This window comes from Onychostoma macrolepis, chromosome 16, assembly GCF_012432095.1.
Source record: "Onychostoma macrolepis isolate SWU-2019 chromosome 16, ASM1243209v1, whole genome shotgun sequence".
Taxonomy (NCBI): domain Eukaryota; kingdom Metazoa; phylum Chordata; class Actinopteri; order Cypriniformes; family Cyprinidae; genus Onychostoma; species Onychostoma macrolepis.
In genome coordinates, this window is record NC_081170.1 from 21,047,562 (window position 1) to 21,071,892 (window position 24,331).

Here is a 24,331-nt window from a genome sequence, read left to right on the forward strand (position 1 = left end):
AAATATGAATTTCATAAATGTTGCTTGGTCTGACATGTTTTGTATTTGCATACATTTTCAAGTTTGGTTCAAGTGTCCAAATATGTTGAAAAACATCATCAACATCCTCAATAAAAGGCAAATCTGATTTTCTGTTCTTTTTAGGTCAAAGAAGCACACTTTCTCTTCAAGGGGAAAAAAATCTTTTTTTTTTTTCCTATGGTCATTAAGGATGAATGTTCTTCCTCTTACCCTCTAGACTAAAAATGCGATCCCCCAATGCATCTACAATGTCATTTAGAGCAGCTTCATCCGTCACATTGAAGAAGTATTTCTCATCGGGGTCACTGGCAATGTACTTAATCTCATTGATAAAGGTCTCTGGATCTTGCTGTCTGCGGATGTAGTGACCTAATACCTGTGAAAGAGAGAGAGCAAATTGTTTCAAGTATACACTGATCAAAAATTAATCGGAAATGCTGATTCCTCAGGCTTTTGTTCACTAGTCTTGTTTGAGACAAGTCAGATAGTAGATGAAGAACAACAACAACATAGATTCTCTCATCCAGAGAGCCAACACCTCCTCCATTCCATTAGAGTGAAAGCAGATGATCTGATAGATCAATTAATGATGGGATACAGGACTCAGAGGAAACTCATCCTAGAAACACCTACGCAGAGGAAACAGAGAGAATTTCACTCAGTCACTGGCAAAACACCACAAATGACAAGCCCTGAAAACCATCGGTGCCAGGTCATGAGTTCACTCTCCACTGACATGCACCTATGTCCCTAAACTTTCCCAGACTTCAGCTGGTTGGATATGATGACTGGATAAACCACTTCCAGTCAACATGAGAAATATGGGTCAAAATGTTTGACTAGTGAACAGTCATAGTTATTTGTTCTCATCTTTTGAATTTAAGAAGACATGGAGACTGCACGATTTTAGCTTTCCTATAAGATCATTGCAAATCACACTGTACGACATGGATCTAATAAACATGGGTCCGACATGCATGTAGACTGTATAAATGCATATGCACACCTTTGCCCACATCTTTTCATTGCTATTTACTATTGCTATTTTAACTGCGTGTCTTTCCTGACAGTAGTTTTTAATGCCTAAAGCGGCTTTGCACTGGTGCAAGTTGTTAGTAGGCCCCAAATCTTACAGTATGACTTTACATCTCAAAATGTGACAAAATAACTTGCAATGTGACTTTATCTCTTGCAGTTTATAGTTTTAAGAGCTCAGAAAATAACCTGCCACATTTACTGTATATTGGTCAGAGCCCACAGCCTCTTAAGCAATAGAATCTACAATAATCAGTCTATTTTAGTTCATATCTGCCATAATTTACAGTGGTAATTGTTGCACATTCCTAGTATCTTGTTCTGAACTCCCACCCACTTCCCCAACCACCGTGTTCACATTCCCTGCATCTCTATCCTGTAATGTCTAAAACATATCCTGGCAGCGCCACACGACCAATACAGAAATTCATCTGAGGTTGTTTCTCTTCTCTCCCATGAGTGTTTTACTTTTCCATCCGTTCCCTAGTTCTGTGCAGGAGGAAGAGAACGAGAAAGGAGAGAGGGAGAACATAAAACACATCAAAACATGAAAGCTATGCTTTGGCTGGCGGGGCATTAAAACCAGCTGTCATAATTTTATTCCACAGTTCCCCAGAGGAGACGCAGAGACATATTACCCAGATGACTCGGCAAATCCGGACACCATTCTGGCACTGTTTGTCTAATAGAGCAAAACATAGGCTCATTCAGGAGCAGGTTTACACGCAGTCCTCTGTTCCAATGAGTGGAGTACAGTAGAAATGTCAAATGACCCAAGACAGCAGTGAGAGGCAGTTAAAATTGAAAAGTAAATGACTTTCAGATGGTTTGACATTTATTCTGTTTCTTTTAAATTCTTTGGACTCTTTCTTGTGGTTGAGCTGCACTGTATAACCAATGGGCTTATATTAAATTTTGTTAGAGATTGCACTGGGGAAAATTTTAAATTGCACCACTCTTTTTGATTATGCGCTGTCAATCTCTGCTGCTAAATATCTCACTAAAATAAAATAAGTTTAAGATGAAGTACTAAAATAAATGAAAGCTAAATAAAATGATTAAAAACAATAAAATGACAAAAGCACAATTTTTCTAAAAAATACTATAACAGTATATAAATAATAATAAAACAATAGAACAGAATTCATTTTTATTGGCAATAGTATTTGTAGTTTCTCAACGTCTGTGCTACTTTTAATAACAAATATCATAGTTTGTTTTATAGAAAATATAGCCACATCCAGTCATGGTAACCACAGTCTTATTACAAATACCAGAATTAAAATATGCAAGAGCTCTCTCTGAATCCTCCACGAATTAGAACAAGCTATCAGCTTTCCTCCTGTGTAAAATCTGTTCTGTTGGTCTCAGATTATAGGACCAAAAAAAAAAACGTGTTTGCCTTCAGACATTATAAGATATGACTGTAATCATGAATAATAGCCTGATGAAAGGAAACTATATCTGATGAGGACTTCATACTCAGTTCCACTGTCAGAATATTTTAAAGGTGAAGGGTGTAACAAAACTTCTGCGCCACTAGAGGCACCAAACAGAAATGCTAAAATAAAGACTGCTTTCAAGTTTCCAAGTTTCAAGTCTTCCATTGGTTAGACAGGCAGTTCAACCTGCATCAAATTTACTTCATTGGTTGAGCCGACATGAATACGATGTAAATCCAGCCCTTAGCTCTATATGACATAAGTGTTGATGTCAGCTTTTGGGTGCTTTACGCACAAATTTGAATTATAAAAAAACAAATATACTACTTTTTATTTGTACACTATAAAAAAGTTGTAAACACAACCAAGACGATTGAAGTAAGTTTTACAAGAATCAGTCTTTCTATTCAAAATGTTTAATTGAATTGAATGTTTCTTGCTGTTTCTTTGTAATTTTTTTGTGAAATTTACCAGCAATTTCAGAGTGAAAATTGTTTAAAACTAAATCCTAAAACATTTTTTTTTTTTTCAGTATAATTGTACTTATTGTTGAAATATTGAAACAACATTATTATTGGCATTTTATTTTTTCATTTTAAATATCCCTAAAGACCCCCTAAGAAGTCAGATTGTTGTGCTGAAAATTTATGTTATAAATTAAATCATCCAAAATAGGCCACACTGTTCACATTTACCATATATATATATTTTTATAAAGATATAAATAAGCCATTTTGGCTACACTGACATCCCAGGCTCTGATGGTGGCAGCTTCACTTTGTCTTTTTCTTGCGCTGTTGTGTTTTAGGGTGGCAGGGAAGAAAAGGAGCAGGGTGTCAGTGTCGAGAGGTTTTAGGGTGTGGTTCATTCCTCTGATGGCATGGAACCCCGTTTAAGTCTATTTCTGAACAGCAATAATGTGGTTATGATTGTTTAAAGAATGAGGGAAGACAGTTTTATCATTCAAACGCAGACAGAGAGCGAGAGAACCGGGTGGAGCTGAGCAGAGACACTGAAAATAGAGCAGTGCCAATTATGGTCGGTTTAAGTGGAGATCTGATATTCAGGCATACACTCTGCTGCTCGCTGGTTTTCTTAGGAGGGGTTGTAGGTTTTTCCAAGGGTCAGGTTTAATTATGGAGGAATGTGTATTTGTACTTACAGCGATGGCGTATCTGGTGATGTTACGTTTTTCACATTCAGCCAAGGAATCAAGAAGGTCTTCGCCATCATGGGACTCTCCATCTGTCACGACTATCATCACTTTAGTGGCCCCTTCTCGCTCCTCTGTCTGGACTAAAGGCCTCAGTGCTAGACATGGGTGAGAAAAAGGAAACAGTTAAACGTCTGAGTGGTTTTTTCATAGTTAAAGGCACAATTGATCAAAAGTAAGAGAAAAAAGTTATAATTTATAATGTTACTAAAAGATTTCCAATAAACACACATCATTTAACTTTCTATTTATCAAATGATTCAAAAAAATGGCACAACTGTTTTCAACATTGATAATAATAAGACATTTTTCAAGGATGACTGGAGTAATGCCTGCTGAAAATCACAGGAATAAATTACATTTTAAAATATATTTAAAATAGAAAACCATGTAAAAATAAAATGCCATATGGTTTCATAATTTTGTTAAATAGCAAACTATTATATACATTTTAAGTGTGGCTTAAAGGGATAGTTCACTCAAATTCTGTCATCATTTACTCACCCTCAAGTAGTTCCAAACCTGTATGAATTTCTTTGTTCTTCCGAACACAAAGATATTTTGAAGAAAGTTTGTAACCAGGCTGTTTTGGGGCACCATTGACTTCCATAGTAGGAAAAAAAAATACTATGGAAGTCAATGGTGCCCCAGAACTGCTCTGTTTCCAAAATTCTTCAGAATATCTTCCTTTGTGTTCAGCAGAACAAAGACACTCATACAGGTTTGGAACTACTTGAGGGTGAGTAAATGATGACAGAATTTTCATTTTTGGGTGAACTATCCCTTTAAGTTTATATTTTTGTGACCCTGTATAATTCCTGTAATTTCAAGACCTATATCAGTCTGAAAACTGTCCATATTTCGTATTAAAATTCACACAAACACAAACTAATGCAGATAATGTATATGTTTGAAGCAGCGATTCATGCAGCAGGTTTCTGTGCTGATTGTGTGAGGGTGACATGCATTTTGCAAGATGTAAGCTTTGTGGCACAGCCAGTGTTAGTCAACTTAGTGATTTTCAGGCGGCCGTCCAGACTCTAGCTAAATATAACTATGTGGCTGCCCGCAAGAGTGCAGAGTTTAAAAACAACCAGCAGCCTTATGCCTAATCACATCCAGGGAAAGCAGGATAGGAGAGGTGAATAACGGTAGATTTACTATAGTAAGGAAGCAAACAATAGTGGAAACAAAAAAAATAGTAACCTTGAAAATACTATCTGTGCTTGAGATGGAATCAAAATCATGTGAGAAAGAAAATCACACTCTAATTTTCCACACAGAGGGACGAAAGGAGAACTGACAAAAGAGCAAGGAACTGTTTTGATGTGGTATGTGAAAAATAGAGGGCAGGTTTTAATGGTGGAGAAGAATGTTTGTTCCATGAAGATATTTATACACAGGAAGTTGTGAGGGAGAAAATCTTGAACAAATCTTGAAAAAATTGTTGAATATAAGAAAGCTACAGAATTTGTTATGCAGATGTTTCAGTGGGATTTTAGTGATTATGAAGACTTTTTAAAAGGGATTTTGGAAGAAGGCAAGCTAGAACCCCTGTGAAAACAAAGAGTGCTTAATTGTATTGAATGTACATATATACAGTATATATATATATATATATATAGTATATGTGTGTGTGTGTGTGTGTGTGTCAAATTAAAAATGATACTTTAAGTACTTGATTGAAATTTTAATTGCATTTAAAGTTAATATATTTTACTAAATTGCAAATTCATCATTACAAATGTGTAATTACAGATATTTTTAAATACATGACACACATGGCTTCAACAGAAATTACATTAAAGTATATTTTAGTTTACCATAAATGCTTGTCCATACTTTTGACAGTACAGTCAAATTAATTATGAAATTACATATTAAGGTGTAATTAAGTAGGTCAAAAAGCACTTTTAAATTCAACTAGAGTAAACGCACCTATTAAACTTACCAAAATATACATTGAGACATTTTTAGTGCACAAGATATTGGTTTCAGTACAAAAAGTTATGTTAAAATAAAATATTAATCTCTCACACAAAAATATTTAATTTGATTTTAAATGACAAAAGCATTTCAATTAAGATATACATCATTAAATTCAAAAAGTCTGGCTGTGCTTAATGAGTACATTTTTGTACCCTTTAAGCACACCCCTGTTCCCATTAAGCTCACATCATGTTTTATTAAAAATCCTTGTTTATTTTAAGGAAAATGTTTAAAGAATAATTGTAAAAATATTTTTTTTGAAGGTGCAAAAAAAAAAACATAACACTAAAATCAAGCAACAAGGCATTCAAGTTGATCAGTTATATATTCATAATGAAGTGTCATCTAAGCACATTGCAACATCTAAACTAGTCCATGTTCAGCTAAGTAACACATTCAAAAATCAAATAAAACAAACCAATAAAACATTTCAATCATGGGCATGAACACAGAAAACTAGCCTCATTATGAAACCTCTTTTTAAATGGATGTCAACTTATCTATAGTCTCTTAAGACTGGAATACACTACACGATTTTTTCCCCCGATTTTCCCCAGATTTAGTCTGGAAAAGTTAATGCTAGTTGCCAAAGATCAGAGCCAGTCTGTAGATTTGAGTCGACAGAATCCATAGAAAATCGAATTAACTTAACTTAAAGTGACAACCATCAGTCAATACTTAAAGTCTGTTTATGAAGTAATTACATAGACGTTCAGTGTGGAAGAGCTTAAAGAGAGCACACTGAGCTTAATTGGAGCAGCAACAATTTTTTATAAATTTCATGTAATATTTATTAAAATGACAGTCTAGGTCACGTATTGAGTTCATACATATTTTAATATGAACAACTATTATTAACAATATCTATGAAAATATACTTTTTCTTATTGATGTCAGACTGAAGCGGTGTGATTTTCATAGTCGTGCACCCTTTAAGCTCACCTTAAAATAATATGAAATCTTTAAAAATTACAGCACTGTAAAATGACAGACCAGCAATAAACTGTCAATTTATAATATTATGGATGTAAAAGTACAAGCCAGTAATGCCTGTAAAGTAATATGTTAGCGTAGCACACAATCTTATACAGCTAGTCAGCTAACTGTGTTCTGTAGCATAAAACTGTTGCTAAAACTATCTTTTGGATCTAATGTAATTATATCCCACATCCAAGTTCCAGGTTTATAATATGCAAAAATCTGAACATTAATCTCTTAATTTTACAATAAGTTGTGAAACTTACCCAAAATAAAGGCTTAAACATCTAAAAAACGCATATTTAAGGGGCTCCTCTTTTGGTGAAAGTTTTTAGACAGCTTTCAAAATGGTCACCAGACAGTGTGAACATATGGAGACCCATATCTCAGTGTGCAATGATCTGAATGACTTGAAATTATAGGAGGTATATAGTAACAAACATATCAATTGGTTTAGACATCAAATAGGATAATAAATGATTTTTTCTTTTTATAATCTGATCTCAAAAATGGAAGTGTGCTTAATGGGTACGTGAGCTTAATAGGTACGTTTACCCTAACTGCATTTAATATAGATTTAAACAATAATTTATTTTCATTTGTAAATAACATGCTATTAAGAGTCAGAAAACATTACATTCAATTCACAGTCACACTTCAGAATATGTTTAAACTATCCTTTATACTATCCTCTATAGTAAGTACATCTTTCTAAACTATCTTTCTAGTAAAAGCCTGCTAAAGTGTATTACTTTTGAAAGCAAGCAAGAAAGAAAGAAAGAAAAGAAAAAAGAAAGAAAGTTGCAGGGAAAGTGATTTGAGCAAATAAGTCTGTTAATTGCTGGGGCTGGTGTTATTTAAAGGCTGCTGTGCTTTATTGAGTGCTACATCTGGACTTATGTGGTTTTTAACTCACACTCTCTTTCATTTTACTGTGAGTTTGAATTAATTACTATATTTGAATTCTCTCACGTTCATGTTTGTGTGTGTGTGTGTGTGTGTGTGTGAATGTACTGTATGAACATGGTCATGTGTGTTTGAACAGCTGCATGAGTGAAGGCTGCGTCTACTGGATGGTGACCACACCTGCAGCTCTGCTGAGCCAGCTCTCCTTCTCTCTCCATCAGCAAACCTAAATGTTATGACAACCTTCCTCACCTCAGCCAACTACTACTATCACTTCATCAACCGTGAGAGAGTGTGTCTGTCCAGTGTGTGCCTCACAGAGAGTGGAAAGTCTAAAATGAGTCTTTAATTGTGTAGAAACACAAAGAAACACACCACAAACACATAAACAAACTCTCACACAGTAAGAGAGCTGAAGAACCTGGTATAAACAAAAAAAAGTCCATGAATTCTGTGCAAGACAAAATGAAGGATTGTGTGTTTAGCACTGATAGAGATTTTAGACTAGATTCCTGAACGTCCATGTTACAGTTTCATTGTTAACTACCCATTGTACGTCATTAAGTTGTAAGCTGTGTGTTTTATTCACTAAAACGAAACGGCTTACAAAATTCATTAGTTCTGGGTTTAAACTGCACTGGTTGTGTTCTTAGTTTTTGATCCACTAAGAAGAACTGGTTCATAAGAGTCATTTGATCTGGAATCAGACTACACTGTTTTTACTGTATGTTTCTGATTTAGTAAAAAAAAAAAAGAAAAGTAAAAAGCTCATAAGAGTCATTTGTTCAGGAATGGGGCACTGGTTGCACATTTGTGCTGTACATTTTTTACAGGTGCTGGTCATATAATTAGAATATCATCAAAAAGTTGATTTATTTCACTAATTCCATTCAAAAAGTGAAACTTGTATATTATATTCATTCATTACACACAGACTGATATATTTCAAATGTTTATTTCTTTTAATTTTGATGATTAGAGCTTACAGCTCATGAAAGTCAAAAATCAGTATCTCAAAATATTAGAATATTACTTAAGACCGATACAAAGAAAGGATTTTTAGAAATCTTGGCCAACTGAAAAGTATGAAAATGAAAAGTATGAGCATGTACAGCACTCAATACTTAGTTGGGGCTCCTTTTGCCTGAATTACTGCAGCAATGCGGCGTGGCATGGAGTCGATCAGTCTGTGGCACTGCTCAGGTGTTATGAGAGCCCAGGTTGCTCTGATAGTGGCCTTCAGCTCATCTGCATTGTTGGGTCTGGTGTCTCTCATCTTCCTCTTGACAATACCCCACAGATTCTCTATGGGGTTCAGGTCAGGCGAGTTTGCTGGCCAATCAAGCACAGTAACACTATGGTCATTGAACCAGCTTTTGGTACCTTTGGCAGTGTGGGCAGGTGCCAAGTCCTGCTGGAAAATGAAATCAGCATCTCCATAAAGCTTGTCAACAGAAGGAAGCATGAAGTGCTCTAAAATTTCCTGGTAGATGGCTGCATTGACTGTGGACTTCAGAAAACACAGTGGACCAACACCAGCAGATGACATGGCAGCCCAAATCATCACTGACTGTGGAAACTTCACACTGGACTTCAAGCAACATGGATTCTGTGCCTCTCCACTCTTCCTTCAGACTCTGGGACCTTGATTTCCAAATGAAATGTAAAATTTACTTTCATCTGAAAAGAGGACTTTGGACCACTGAGCAACAGTCCAGTTCTTTTCTCCACAGCCCAGGTAAGATGCTTCTGACGTTGTCTCTGGTTCAGAAGTGGCTTGGTAGCCCTTTTCCTGAAGACGCCTGAGCGTGGTGACTCTTGATGCACTGACTCCAGCTTCAGTTCTCTCCTTGTGAAGCTCTCCCAAGTGTTTGAATCGGCTTTGCTTGACTGTATTCTCAAGCTTGCGGTCATCCCTGTTGCTTGTGCACCTTTTCCTACCCAAATTCTTCCTTCCAGTCAACTTTGCATTTAATATGCTTTGATACAGCACTCTGTAAACAGCCACACCTTTCAGTAATGACCCTCTGTGACTTACCCACTTTGTGGAGGGTGTCAATGTTCGTCTTCTGGATCATTGCCAAGTCTGCAGTCTTCCCCATTATTGTGGTTTCAAAGAACAAGAGATACCCAGAATTTATACTGTAGGGATGGTCATTTATTCAAACTCAAATGTAAATATTCTAATATTTTGAGATACTGATTTTTGACTTTCATGAGCTGTAAGCTCTAATCATCAAAATTAAAAGAAATAAACATTTGAAATATATCAGTCTGTGTGTAATGAATGAATATAATTTACAAGTTTCACTTTTTGAATGGAATTAGTGAAATAAATCAACTTTTTGATGATATTCTAATTATATGACCAGCACCTGTATTCACTACAAAGATTTTCTCACAAGAGCCACTCATTCTGAAATCAGACATAGTTTGGATTCTATGTTTCTGATTTACTAAAAAGAATCAGCTCATAAAAACCAATCGAGGAAATCAGACTACACTGGTTGGACTATACTTGTATGTTGTAGGTTCACTAAAAAGAACCGGCTCATAAGAGTTTTTTGTTCGGGAATCAAACTACACTGATCACGCTATTTGTTTTTTATTTGCTAAATTGCAGTGACTGATAAAAATGATTTGTTCAGGAATCAGACTAAAAAGACTTTTTGATTCACTATTTGTTCAGGAATCAAACTACACTGCTTGCACAGTTTGTTTTTGATTCACTAAAAAGAACCGACTCATTAAAGTTATTTGTTCGGCAAACATACTACACCGATTGCACTGATTTGTTTTTGATTTACTGAAATATCTGACTCACAAACATTATTTGTTCAGGAATCAGACTACACTGGTCATGCAATTTGTTTTTTTATTTGCTAAGAAACAGTGACTCATGAGAATTATTTGTTCACGTTGTACACTCTAAAAAATGCTGGGTTATTTTTTTAACCCAAATGCTGCCTGTTCAGCCTGTTGGGTCATTTTATTGGGATGTTTTTAATATTTTTACCCAGGTGCTGGGTAGTTTTTAACACTGGGTTATATTTTTCTACCCAACCGCTGGGTTAAGCCTGTCTCTGACGAAACAACCCAACTGCTGAGTTACAGTTAGTGCGCAGGCTTATCTAGTCCTCTACAGGTGTCACGTTGTGTGGTCTATCAAACACGCATGACGAAGAAGATAAAAGGTAAACAGTTTTTTAATGATCCACACAGAGGGTAATATACAGAAGGCAGGCATGACGGAGGGAGGAGCCATGGAGGAAACAGGAGGAGCCAGGGTGGAGACGACGGTGGGAGGAGCCAGGGAGAAGACATGAGGGACTTGGAGCAGGAGGAACCAGGCCGGACCCAGGTCGCAGCCATGAAGGTGACCCACGGTGGAGCTGACGGAGGGAGGAGCCATGGTGGCAGGATGGCTGATGACTCCAGGGGGCTGACCGACAGCGGTGGAGCAGGTGGAGGTGGAGCCCAAGGCCGAGATGGAGAGCTGGTGAGCCGGTGAGCCAGGGCGATGGGGAGGATCCAGATGCAAGAGGCAGAGCAGATGGCTCTGGCGACTGAGGTGGAGGCGGGGATTCGGAAGGCCATGGTGGAGCTGGAGTGACAGAGGACCAAGTTGGAGCCGGAGGGAAGGAGGAGCCTGACAGAGCCAGAGAGATGGAGGGATGAGGCACAGCCAGAGGAGTGGAGTCCCGAGGTGGACTGACAGGCCACAGCGGAGAGGAGGGAGCTAGGAGCCATGGTGGAGCCGCTGGCTCGATGGGCCGAGGCGGAGTCCAGGATTCAGAGGCTGGAGGCGGAGACAAGGGATCCTCCAGCCATGACACTGATGGAGACTGGCAGACCTGCGGCGATCCTACCACACAGATGGTGGGCTGAGGGTGAGCAAAGGGGCTGCAAGGAGACAGTGGTGGTGATGGTGAGGACTGGTGCAGAGGTGGTGGGAGAGGGAGGCTGGGCGGGAGTTCAGAATGCTCAGGGGGTTTAGTAACGTTATGTGCTGCCCACACACACCACAAGGCCACTCCCAACACCAGGAGCGCCAGCGACAGGGGAATGACCTCCGTGGTTGTTGTCACACAAGCAGATAGTTCAGGGCAGATAGACAGTTCAGGGCAGACAGATAGTTCAGGGCAGGCAGATGATTCAGGGCAGGCAGATGATTCAAACATGACCTCCGTGGTCGTGATGGGACAGACGGAAGATGATGGCGGAAGACGACAAGGCATGTCCGCATATAAATCCAAGTTATAGTCCACTGAGCTCGGCTCACCCTTCAGCCATGGTGCAGTGGGCGGAGCATCCCTCTGCGCTCTTGCTGTCCATGGTCATCTCCCTCGTGGTGAGCACTGTTGCCGGCACGCACACCTTATCAGGCAGTGTGCGTGCTTATCAGCACACTGAGAGGCTCAGGCTCCAGGATGATCTCCAGCTCCAGTCGTCGTTCGCGATTTCCACAGTGAGCTGTGATTTGCAGTACACCAGCACCCACTCAATGAAGGCAGCGAGGCTCTCTCGGGGACCATGCCCGGACAACTGTGCTCGTGTGGCGGTGCTAAGTCCAGCATGGTAGAATGAGCAGAGGCAGTTGTTTGGGTGGTGTGTGAGGTTTGCAAGGAACGCAAAGTCTCTAGTGTGGTCCTCGAGAGAGCAGGTTCATCCATAAAAAAGGAAAATCAAACAAAATGAACAAACAAAATGAGGGGAAGGGCGCCGCTTACTATTCTTTGTCGGTCCGATGTTCTATCACGTTACGTGGCCTATCAAACACGCTCGACGAAGAAGATAAAGGTAAACGGTTTTTAATGATCCACACAGAGGGTAATATACAGAAGGCAGGCAGGAGACACACGTAATCCACAACAGACATCAACATTGGACAAAGGCAAACAGAAAAGACTCCAACTAAAATAGGGTTGCTAACGAGGGGCAGACAGGTGAGGATGATAAACAAGACACAGGTGAACTAACTATTCAAATCAAACACGGGGAAAACTGGGTCACAGTGAGCACATGGGGGAAGAAAACACAACAAAACGTCCATGGGTATGACAACAGGAGAGAGCAGTTCTCAGCGCCGCTGCCAATTTGGTGCACTTCTTCAGCGAAATAAAGGTTTGTATACATTTTATTTCATTTATATAGTCTTTAATGTGGTGTAAATTATATTATTTTACGCAACGCAACATAAGGACGAGATGTCAGTTTAATTTAATTTGATGTTCAAATATGTTCTCTAATCTCAGTACTGTTTGTTTATAGGTCAGGTTTTGGAGTCAGTCACAGCATCTTTCAGAAACGACTGAAACGCGAGGCAGCGGTCTGAAGTTCACAGTTCACAGTTTCTTCCCCCAGTGAAGAGCAGCCCTTTTCCGGCTCAGATTTTGGCGACACACCAGCTAGTGAATTAGCGCTATTTCGGTAAAAAGTGATTACAGAGAACAGTTGAATACACTTAAATTAAAATGCTACTTTTAAATGTTACATTTTTTATTTCTAAAATGCTTGTTAAATGAGTTGAGTAAATGTATGTAATATTGTATACCATTCACCCAAATAAATTCGATTTGTCTTGTATTTTGTCCATGGGTGTTCTTGCTTAATAATAAATGTTCATCTTTTGATTATTGCTGTTGCCTCTAGTAATTCTGAGTGATGTTTTTTTTTTTTTAATTTCCAGCCCATTTTAAGCCAGCAATATAATAATTTTTAAACAATAGTTGACTTAAATAAAACAACCCAGCATGGTGGGTAAAAACATTTAACCCAACCAGCTGGGTCAAAATAACCCAGCATGTGTTCTGTCCAATATTTACCCAGCGCTGGGTTGCCAAATAACCCAAGTTGGGTTGTTTTTAACCCAGCATTTTTTAGAGTGTAGATTCAATAGCGGTGTTGTCATTTGGTTTCACAATTTTTTTTTTTAAATACACCCAGTTCTGAACAATCTCTTAGTTTCCAATCCTATTAAAATGCTAATGCTATATTCCCATGGCAATAAATGTATTGAGTACAGAGTTCTGTCTTATTAATTCATTTAAATAATCAAGTGAAATTCAGTTTTCCTTGATATGGCCCTTTTAAAATGCATAGCTTGACTAGACTGGATTGTTCAAATCTCATTTTCAGACAGCAGAAAGCTCGTTCCCAGCAGTCACTGAAAATCTGAGACGAGTTTCATTTTGTAAACCTTTGCTTTTGTGGTCAGCAAGTGCCAGCTATGGTTAGTGTTCTACATGTGTGTGTATATGTGTGTGTTGGAGGGATTCGGTATTGGGATACCAATAAAGAAGAATGACAGAAGCAGACATTACAGGAATGGAGAGAGTGTGAATGGGACTCAGAGTGCAACGAATAGGAATCTCTTTAAACAAATCTTTGCTCGTGCATGAGAGTCTCAGGGGAAGGAATGGAATTACAGTTCTGAGGAGGCACCTTCAAAAACATCAACATAAAAACAAAGAAACTATTGACCAGATAGACTCGACTACGCTACACACTTTACATTATCTCTGGATGTGGTAAAGGATCATGGACAGGTCAGAATGTACATAATGCGATACCTTTCATAAAGGAGTAAGAGAGAGGGCCGTGCTACATTTTTTTTGAATGAGCAGTGGGTCACCATACCAAGCCATTTGGATGGCGTATGCGGTGCGGGTCTCCCGTCCCTCTTGACGACTGATGTTCTTGGCGGCTTCAACCACATCCTGTGTTGTCTGATAGTCCCTGAGAGACCACTCGTGGACTGAGATCTCCCCATATTGCAGGACACCTACCTACAAATAGTCACAAACAGTATTTCAAGGTAATACATGTCATTTGTGATGATAACATTTCTCCCATCTCAGTTTATATGCAAAATCATTAGGGGTGACCAAAGTCTTATATCATGAGATGAGTCATTTTATTTCATGGTAACGATAATACAATATAGTTATTTTTACTTTACATAAGGTCTTTATGGTGTTAAAATTTTTGAATTTTTTCAATAAATTTCTTCCCAAGATCCACAAAAGATTAATTGATCCTCCAGGACGTCCCATTGTGGCACAGACTAATTCTCTTTTATCTCCCTTATCACAATATGTTGATTTTTTTATTAAACCTTTCGTTCAGTTGTTACCATCTTACATTAGGGACTCGTTTGACTTCATTAATAAGATTTCTGAGCTAAATGGTTTACCTGAAACTTCTTTATTATTAACTTTAGACATAACAAGCCTTTATACTAACATCTCACATGAGAAAGGACTCAGTGCCCTTAGACATTATTTTTTGTCACGTGGTGATATTATTCCACCTTCGGAGTTCTTGGTTGAGATGGCTTCGTATGTCTTGAAGTATAATTATTTCAACTTTGATAAAGATTTTTTTCTTCAGATTAGCGGTACAGCTATGGGCTCGATTTTTGCCCCAAATTATGCTAATTTGTTTATGGGATATTTCGAACATCGTTATGTATTTGATGCTCAAAAAAATCCTTTTTGTTCACGTATTGTTAAATGGTATAGGTACATTGATGATATATTTTGTATTTTTTTGGGAGATAAAAATTAAGTTGAAGAGTTTGTCTCGATTCTTAATAACTTTGAGGAAGATTTGGAATTTACTTTGGAGTGTAACTCGTTGAGAGTACATTTCTTAGATATGTGGGTCCAAAGAAATGATGATAAATTGATAACGACTTTGTACACCAAAGACACGGATCATAATACTTTGTTACTCGCAACCAGTTTTCATCCTACTTCTTTAAAAAAGGGACTTCCTAAGAGCCAATTTTATAGATTGAGGAGGATTTGTTATTCTGATGAAGACTTTATTGAAAAATCGAAAATCATGAAAAATAAGTTTTTAGATAGGGGTTACCCTTCGGGATGAATTGAAGAAGCGTTTAATAGTGCTTTTCAAAAGACGCGTTCGGAGTTGTTAAAAAAGAAAATGAAAAAAGTAAAAAAAAATTATTTTACGTTTATTACAACACATTCAACTAAGTCTTATTTGATGAGATCGATTTTTAAGAAATATTGGTATTTGATGTCTTCTGATCCAGAGTTGGGTACCATTTTTCAATATCCACCTTTGATTGTCTACAAACGTTCCAAAAATTTGAAAGATTCTTTGGTACATGCTCGTTTTCAGACAGATACGCCTGAGTCTACTCAGAGATTACTTACCCCGAAACCAAATGGTAATTATCGATGTGGTAATTGTGCTCAATGCAATAATACATCAAAAACTTTTTTCTTTTGTCATCCAAGAACCGGTAAGAAATATAAAATTAACTCTATTATTACCTGTGTTTCTACGCATGTTGTTTATTTGATTCGTTGTCCTTGAGGTTTAGCTTATGTTGGAAAAACATCACGTCAACTTAAACAAAGAATTAGTGAACACAAGAGTTCTATTAGGAGAAAAGATTTGAACTATCCAGTTGCAGCTCATTTTCATGCCTTGAATCACGATGTTTCTACGTTACGTTTTTGTGGTATTTAAAGGGTTAATGTGCCACCTAGAGGTGGCGATATTGAATTGTTTTTACAGCAACGTGAGCTGTTTTGGATCTTTACCCTTCAGACATTATCACCTAATGGCATGAATGATGAAGCTCTATTTAATGTGATGTTATAATGTAATTTGTTTTTGATATGTGTGTTAGTATGTATGTATGTACAGGATGTGTTTATGTGAATATGTATATGGGTTAATGTTGTTAATGATGCACCTATGGTGGATTGTTACTAATCAATGGATCTCTATAGAGATTGGTCATGAATTTGCTTAAAAATGCATGCAAACTATTCATTTTCATGACCACATAGCACAGCAACGTCACCTGAACGTGTAACCATGATAGAGAAGACAGCCCAAAATCTCTACCGTTTGACACATTTCTACCGGTTAATCATGTCTACCAGCATATCGCCCACTCCTAAGAAACATATGAATTAAAACATTATAAAGAAATTTCTGTGGTGCTTTCATAACGATGCGTTTGTTCGAGCATCCTAATTACCCCAACATAGTAACATTGTCTTAACCAATAGTCTGAATCTAGGGATTGTGCTATTTGTAAATAGAGGGTCCTTCATAAGGTGATATTTGGGGGTCCCTACCATTAAAAAGAAAGAAGAAAAAAATGGTCTAGCGGATGTTGGAGGTAATTTGCTGTAAAACACACAGCAGCAGTAATTCCTGCAGAATGGATAACTCTAGAATGAGATGTAGATGAGAATGGCATCTCCACTATGTGCTCTGCACCACCAACATGAAGGCCCAAATCTGTCAGAGCAAGAAATGCTCCACAAACCAGAGGAATTTCCTTTTACCTCTTGTTGCCCCCAGCCTGCCTACCGCCTTAAATAACTTGCATACAAAAAACACATGCCAGGAACGTAGATACATACATATCCATCTCTCTCTTAATCCATCCATCTATCCACACGTCCATCAGTCCATCTTCTCTTTATCATTTTCTGGTTTCTCTAGCATACATTCATACATTTCTAATTCTGTCCCCTTTGTCCTTTTCCTCTAGAAACCACAACTTCTGTCTGTTCACATTAATATAGTAATTTATTTTCTCCAGCCTGCCAGCACTGTTTCTGTTTGGGCTCATTTCTCTCTGCGGACTGGCTTGTGGTTCTGTTCCTCACAGTCACTCATACTGGCTCAGTGCATCAAAGATCGGTGTTGGAGCTGCTGATGACAGGATTTAAAGTAAAAAGGCAGTTCTACATTATCTGTCAAAACCTCAGCCAGGTCTCTTATACCTAAAAGCACTCATTTGGAGAGTAAAGATTTTGCACACTCATTTTGCTGAATGTTTATGCATACATTCTGACCAATGAATTTCCATGATTTTTCCATAACTTTTCCATTCGCATATAATGACTGGATAGGAAATAAAAGGTTTTTAAAAATCATTTTTGCACTCACAAAGAGTCATTTCTCACTTAAGCAATACTTCCTAACTGTAAATAAATAGAAAAATGTATCATAATGACAGTATTTTCCATAACCTTTTCAGATTTGACTAATTGTCAAGACTTTTTCAGGCCTGGAAAATACAAATTTGAATGCACTGATATATATTTATTTATTTCCAGGAACAATGGGAACCCTTCTTATGGCAACAAATTCTTGAAATTTTTTTGAGGGCTGAATACATACAACTGTCAAGCTATGATGAGTTACGTATTCAAAAACTAATGTTTACTAAAGTGCAGATCTAAGCCAAAGAGCCAAATCTGGAAAAACTATTTTAAGGTGTTTTTTAATATATAATCATAAAAAATCCCTCAAAACTACACAACTGACTATTATTAAAAAACATACCTGCATTTGTTCAGGGCTTATGTGGAACTTGCTGAGAATGTTGCTAAGAAAGTTCTGCACTTCGTACCAAGGGTAGATACTATTAGAACCATCTAAAACAATCACTATATCCATGTATGTGGTGCATCCTGTGAAAAACAAACACAAAAGGAGTTCAGTTAAATGCAGTTGTTTCATTCAGTCCAACAGGTCAGACGGACAGAGGATGTTTATCTCACTCTGGGCAGTGGGTGCAATGACATCCTTGGGCTCCATGTCATTGGTGACAGACGCACAGATTCCTGTGCTGAACAGAGATGTACCACATTCCTGGGACCATAGTGGAGCGCAGGCCTAAAGATTACACAGAGAAAGTCTGTATTACAGTTAAAGTTCAGCATCTGTAGCACCACCTTTATGCTTTACACAATTTTTTAACACTACTGGTACCTTACAGTCTTATTATGAACAGTATTATGTCACAGAACCTGTGGCTGATAATGTGCATAAATCGGGATTTTGTTAGCATTGCATGTTAAATTCTCTTAGTAAATGTTAAGTCTGGTATTTGGGCCTTTTTCTGACAAATGTCTTCTGTTTAAAAAGTGGGAAGTGCCATGTGCTGGTCAGACCAATAAAATCTACTGAAGTGAAATAAACCAGGGAAAGTAGGTGAGGGAAGCAAAGAGAAAGTGGTCATGAAAAAGCACAGATGAATATTTTATTGCTCAGGCAGAACACTTACACTACCATTCAAAAGTTTGTGATCAGTAAGATTATTCTAAAGAAATTTATATTAATATCAATTTTAAAGGTGACATTAAAGACATTTATAATGTTACAAAAAAATTATATTTCAAATGTTGTTCTTACTGTTTCTCAAAGAATGTTGAAAAAAATTATGTTTTCAACATTGATAATTACATGAAATGTTTCTGCACCAAATCAGCATTACCCTCGATTTGCTAAATTGTGTAACGCGATTTAGCCTACTATTTTTTTCCTGCATGTCATGTGTGGGGCTCCGTACAGTAATCACCAAAATGGGTTAGAAAACGAAGACTGAGAAGAGAAAGAAAAAATGAGAAGGAGCGATATGGAGAGCTGTTGATTTTGTCATAAATGCTTTAACAGAGTTGGCGGCTGCTCCTGCAATGAAGCAATTTAAACGTACTTGGAGGGAACTGGGGGGAGAAGGGCAAAAAAACACATAAAAATAGTACGTCTTCAAAGCGTGCCATTTATTTGCCTGAAAAACCATTGTGAGGATTGGTGAGGCAAAGAATGGAGAGAAAGAAAACATACCAAGAGTTGAAAGACGGAGAATGAGACAAAAGAAAGAAGGGTTTGGAAGGAGTGGTTAGACTGAAGGGGGGTAAATGTTCTCCAACTCCCCACCCTATTATTATGAAGGCCTGTAACAGAGGGATGGGAGGATGGAGAAAGGGAAAGGAAAAAAGGACAAAATGAGTGCGAAAGACAGAACTGAAATGGCGATGAGGATGAGAGGTGCTATGGCTTTTCCACGGCCTGTCATTACAAAGGGCTTGAGTCACATTCCTATCCTGTTATAGCACTGACCAAAGGAACAAACACAGACTCACAAATCCCTAAACAGGTACATTCAATTAAACGCTTTGGTTAGTCATACTTGAATCTGAAATGTAGGGCTCATTACATCCATGCTGTGAGCGCTAGTTTTAGTTGGCATACGCCATGGTGAACTATGTGTGACTCCATCCCAGAAGCTGCACTCACTTGCTCTCTGTTTAACCCTCTGTCACACAAACACACACACACACAAAAGCATATTTTTGTTTGCACACACATAGCCTGACTCCCTCCGCCGAAACATTCGCTCGCTCTCATAAAACGTCTGACTACTGGCGAAAGCCACCCAGCAATTCCACCAAAGCCACAGCGGAGCGGCTCCAGAACTGGACTGATCTGGTTCACTGCGTTCTGCCCGACACAAAAAGCCTTGTGTATGTGGAAGAGAGAGTGTGTGTGCGGGTAAAATAAATTTAGAGGCTGAAACCATGAATATTAAGAGGAAGACTGACTTTTCTGGTCGGGTTTTGGGTCAGGTGAGGTTTTAGCTTGTTTTTGTCTCTCTCTCCCGCTCCATCTGTCAATCCATTGTTCCATAATGTCTTAAAGAAATAGTTCACTCAAAAAGGAAAACTGTCATCTTCTACGCTGTTCACATGACTTTTCCTTCTATGCAAATCAGGACGTTGTACTTCCTTAAGACTACTATATTTCAATTATTTTAAGGGCATATGATAGCTTTGATAGAGAAGCAGATAAAAAATTACATTATTCATTAGAAATCCTGATATCCGACCTAGGTCTCCTTGACACATTGATAAGAGAAGTAGTAGCGTCCAGTTTATGAATGATGCATTGTTCTGAATTAGATCTTTTCAATGAAAGTAGTCTGAATGATTCATTTACAAATTGATGTGGTTCTCTTGTTTAACTTACTAAAACAATGATTCTATCCATTGAAAATCCATTCACCCAAAACTTCCAGACATCAAAAAGTACAAAAGGAAATTGCAAAAGTAATCCATATGAATCAAACTGTTTGTTCTGTTTGAGTTTGACGAATCAAAACTTGTTCATCATATAAAGTGAACTTAGCTCTTCAGAAGACTTGGGTCTTAGCTCACCAAAAAATTTAAATTGATTGAAAATGTACTCAATTTTAGATCATTCTAGATGTAGATGTAGTTTGTATAATCATTGGAACAGATTTTAAGAAATTTAGCATTACATCACACTTAAGGTCCTTGCACACTGAGTCCGAAATTTTCGTATGCGTTTTTTCGTATTCGTCATCCTTTCCTATCAATATGCTTGCTAAGGATGCGAAAACTCAGAAAATCGAACCTGGACCGAATTTTTTATGACGGATGAAAGTTTCGGAGGCAGTGTGTAAACGTGATTGACACAAGGTCGTATTTATTTTTTAATGTGTGAAAATTTCGGACGAAAATTTCAGACTCAGTGTGCAAAGACCTTTACTTTCTCTGCAGTGAATGGGTGCCATCACAATGAGAGTTCAGTACAGCTGATAAAAACATCACAATAATCCACAAGTAATTGATACGACTCCAGTCCGTCCAGTCTTGTGAAGTGAAAAGCTGCATGTTTGTAAGAAACAAATCCATAAGTAAGGCATTTAAAATTTAATTTAAATTGACTTTTGGTCAAAATGCGAGAAAATAACCCATAATAATGCTCCCTCCAGTGGAAAATGCCCATCCCCTGTTGTCCTCAATCAAATTCCACTGACATATTTGTTTAGAACTGTTTTAGACTGTTTTGTCTATAGAAAACTTTTGTCTCTCCTGATTCAGACAAGACAACTTTTCCCATATTTTAGCTGAAAGAAATGGTTTAAAGTTAAAAATATCTTAAACATTTTTAAGCTTCTGAAATATGTACATTACTTGTGGATTATTGTAATGTTTTTATCTGAGCTCAATCTGATGGCACTCATTCACTGCAGAGGATCCATTGGTGCAATGCTAAATTTCTCTAAATCTGTTCAGATTAAGAAAAAAACTCAACTACATCTTGGATGGCCTGAGGGTGAGTAAATTTCCAGCAAAATGTATCATGCTGTGCTTCTCTGAAGCTTGAAAGCTCCAGTCACCATTCAAAGTAATTGCATGGAACCGGGTGACTGACCACATTCTGTTAAATTTCTAATTTTGTATTCCACACAAGAAAGAAAGTCATATGTATCTTTTTAAGAATACACACCCATCTAATCAAACACTGACTCTATAATGTGTCATTCAAATAGTGGCCACTGTTTTGCAGGTGGTCACATGCACATAGATGGTGGTCGTGACAGATGGTGGTGGTTGGGTGAGACAGAGGAGGGGATTTCATAACCATTCATTCTACATGCCATACCACAAATACGTACACACTCATGCCTACTCACAAATATATATATAAAAACACAAAAATGACTGAATAATCCAAAAATTGCTGTGATGTCAGTGCTCAAATATGAGATGTTTTTGGACACTAAATACAGTCTACAGAATTTCAAATATAATCTCACCAGGAAGCCATCTGAAGCAGCAGGGGTTAGCGTCATCCCCAAATGAGAGTTTTTAAGATTTCGAGAAACGTTCTGAAATGCATTTTCACCTATACAGGGCATAACACAAAAACATGTTGTAAACTACTACTCCAAGCACAACACAGTCATTGAATGTAAATTTTCATAGCCAGAGAGTTGATCCAATACCTAGGTTAACTTTTGAACAATTGGAATTTATCTCATCTCCCACAACGCACTTGTAAATATCCCCCTTCCTGCTATTTTGTGGTCCATCCCATGGAGCACCAACCAGAATTCTGTTCATAAAACAATGAGTCACTCAGAATATCAAAAAACCTTTACAAATGAGACTTTGTGAGGACTGCAAAACATTTATTTATATTTATAAGTTTTGTTATAGTTTGTGATAAAACCTTGTCAGGGTCCATATGTAATATCCAAATGGTATTTATCAAGAACTTCTAAATGTGAGTAAAAACCAAAAAGTATCGAAAGTACTCACGATTTCTCTCCATTGTTCTCATGCTGTAACACAGAGAAGCCGAACAGAGCATCTTCAGGCCCACTGAAGATCCGTGGCCTCTTCACATCAATATTAAAACACTCACACAGCCCTAAAAGAGAGAAATATACAGTAAAATAATGCATACTGTAGTTACCATAAATAAAACTGTGCTGCTTAATGTATTTGTGGCACATTTTTGAGCAATAGAAAGTTCAAATGAACAGCATTTATTTAAAGGGATAATTTAAAGGGATAATTCACCCAAAAATGAAAAGTGACAGACAGACAGACAGGAAAAGGCCAGAGAAAAAGAGTTTGCAAAAGAGAGAAGGGAAGAGAGGGAAGGGCGTCGGTTGTAATAACTACTGAACAAAGTGGTTCCCTGTTATGACATACAGACCTGGCTTTTATATGACTGAAAGAGAGAGAGAGAGAGAGAGAGAGAGAGAGAGAGGCTAAAGCAGAAGTTCACCAGTGGATTTGTAACTCATAGCAAATGTAACTCAAAACAACCTTATTGGCCAAAACAGACTTGTGGAACAAAGATGACCAGTCAATCACACTCCCAGCATAATACCAACCCTGAAACCTATTTGAGGGGATTTCTCTGTTTTGTGTGATACTGGTTTTAACCCACACGTACACTGAGGTCTCATTCACTGTGGGTGAAGTTGTGCTCTGAGTGGATTTCTTAGGATTGTTTACCCAGAAAGCAGAGGGGGAGGCTTTCAGAAAGGGGGCAGGCAGAGAAGAGAACCAAACCTCACAGACCTCAAACAGGGTGCCTGCGTTTCTCTCTTTCAATCTCTCATCCTCTCTCTCTCTTTCCAATGGAATGAGAACATGGAGGGGGATCCATATGGATCAAAGAAAAAATGGGACACGGTCTGTAATTCATGCCCCCAAAACTGTTCATAAAACCTAACTTGCCTTCCCACAATTCTCTTGTGCTCCTATTTCTTCTTTTCCCTGTTTTGCACTTTATCCAAAGCGACATACAATGCTTTCAATGTATACGCTGGATCAGTTTGTGTATTCCCAGGGAATCAAACCCATGACCTTTATGTTGATGCTACAATAAGTCACACTTATGAATGTCTTTGTGTTATGTAATAAAACAATCTAAAAATGGCAATTTATTTGAACATTTAAGGACAAAGCTTTCTACATAAAATATTGACATTTTGTCATTTAGCAGACACTTTTATCCAAAGCGACATACAAATGAGGAGAATAGAAGCAATCAAACCAACAAAAGAGCAAAAATAGGTAAGTGCTGTGACAGATCCCAGTTAAACGCAGTACACGTAGCACATTTTTTATAATAAATAATAAGTAAACAAGTTGACAGAATAGAAAAAGAATAGAAAGTGCTAGTCTTAGAGGAACATTTTTAATAAATAAATAGAAAATAAGTAGATAGTATGTGCTAGTGCTAGTGTTAGGGGGTCAATATTGTTTTAAATAAATAAAAAGAAAACAAGTAGATAGAATGGAAATAGTATAGAGAGTATAGGGTCAAGTTTTTTAACGAATAAGTGTTAGAGGTTCAAGTGTAGATGGAAGATGTGTTTTTAGCCGTTTCCTGAAGATGGCTAAAGCTGCTTGGATTGAGTTGGGCAGGTCATTCCACCAGCAGGGAACAGTTAAGATAAATGTCTGAGAAACTAATTTTGTGTCTCTTTGAGATGACACTATAATGCGCCGTTCACTTGCAGATTGCAAGCTTCTGGATGGCACATAAGTCTGAAGTAGTGGTTGTTTTGTAGACAAACATCAGTGCCTTAAATTTTATGCGAACAGCTATTGGTAGCCAGTGCAATTTAATA

The 24,331-nt window shown here is 37.7% G+C and overlaps 1 protein-coding gene across 1 annotated transcript in view; it reads right to left on the bottom strand.

The window, feature by feature from the left end:
• Positions 1 to 24,331, bottom strand: part of itga10 (integrin, alpha 10) — a 40,415-nt gene that overhangs the window by 12,030 nt on the left and 4,054 nt on the right. The window contains 9 exon segments of the mRNA XM_058746269.1: positions 232 to 397; positions 3,661 to 3,775; positions 3,777 to 3,809; positions 14,224 to 14,372; positions 17,932 to 18,059; positions 18,150 to 18,264; positions 21,995 to 22,083; positions 22,184 to 22,293; positions 22,500 to 22,611. Of these exon segments, the coding sequence (XP_058602252.1) occupies positions 232 to 397; positions 3,661 to 3,775; positions 3,777 to 3,809; positions 14,224 to 14,372; positions 17,932 to 18,059; positions 18,150 to 18,264; positions 21,995 to 22,083; positions 22,184 to 22,293; positions 22,500 to 22,611 (1,017 nt within the window).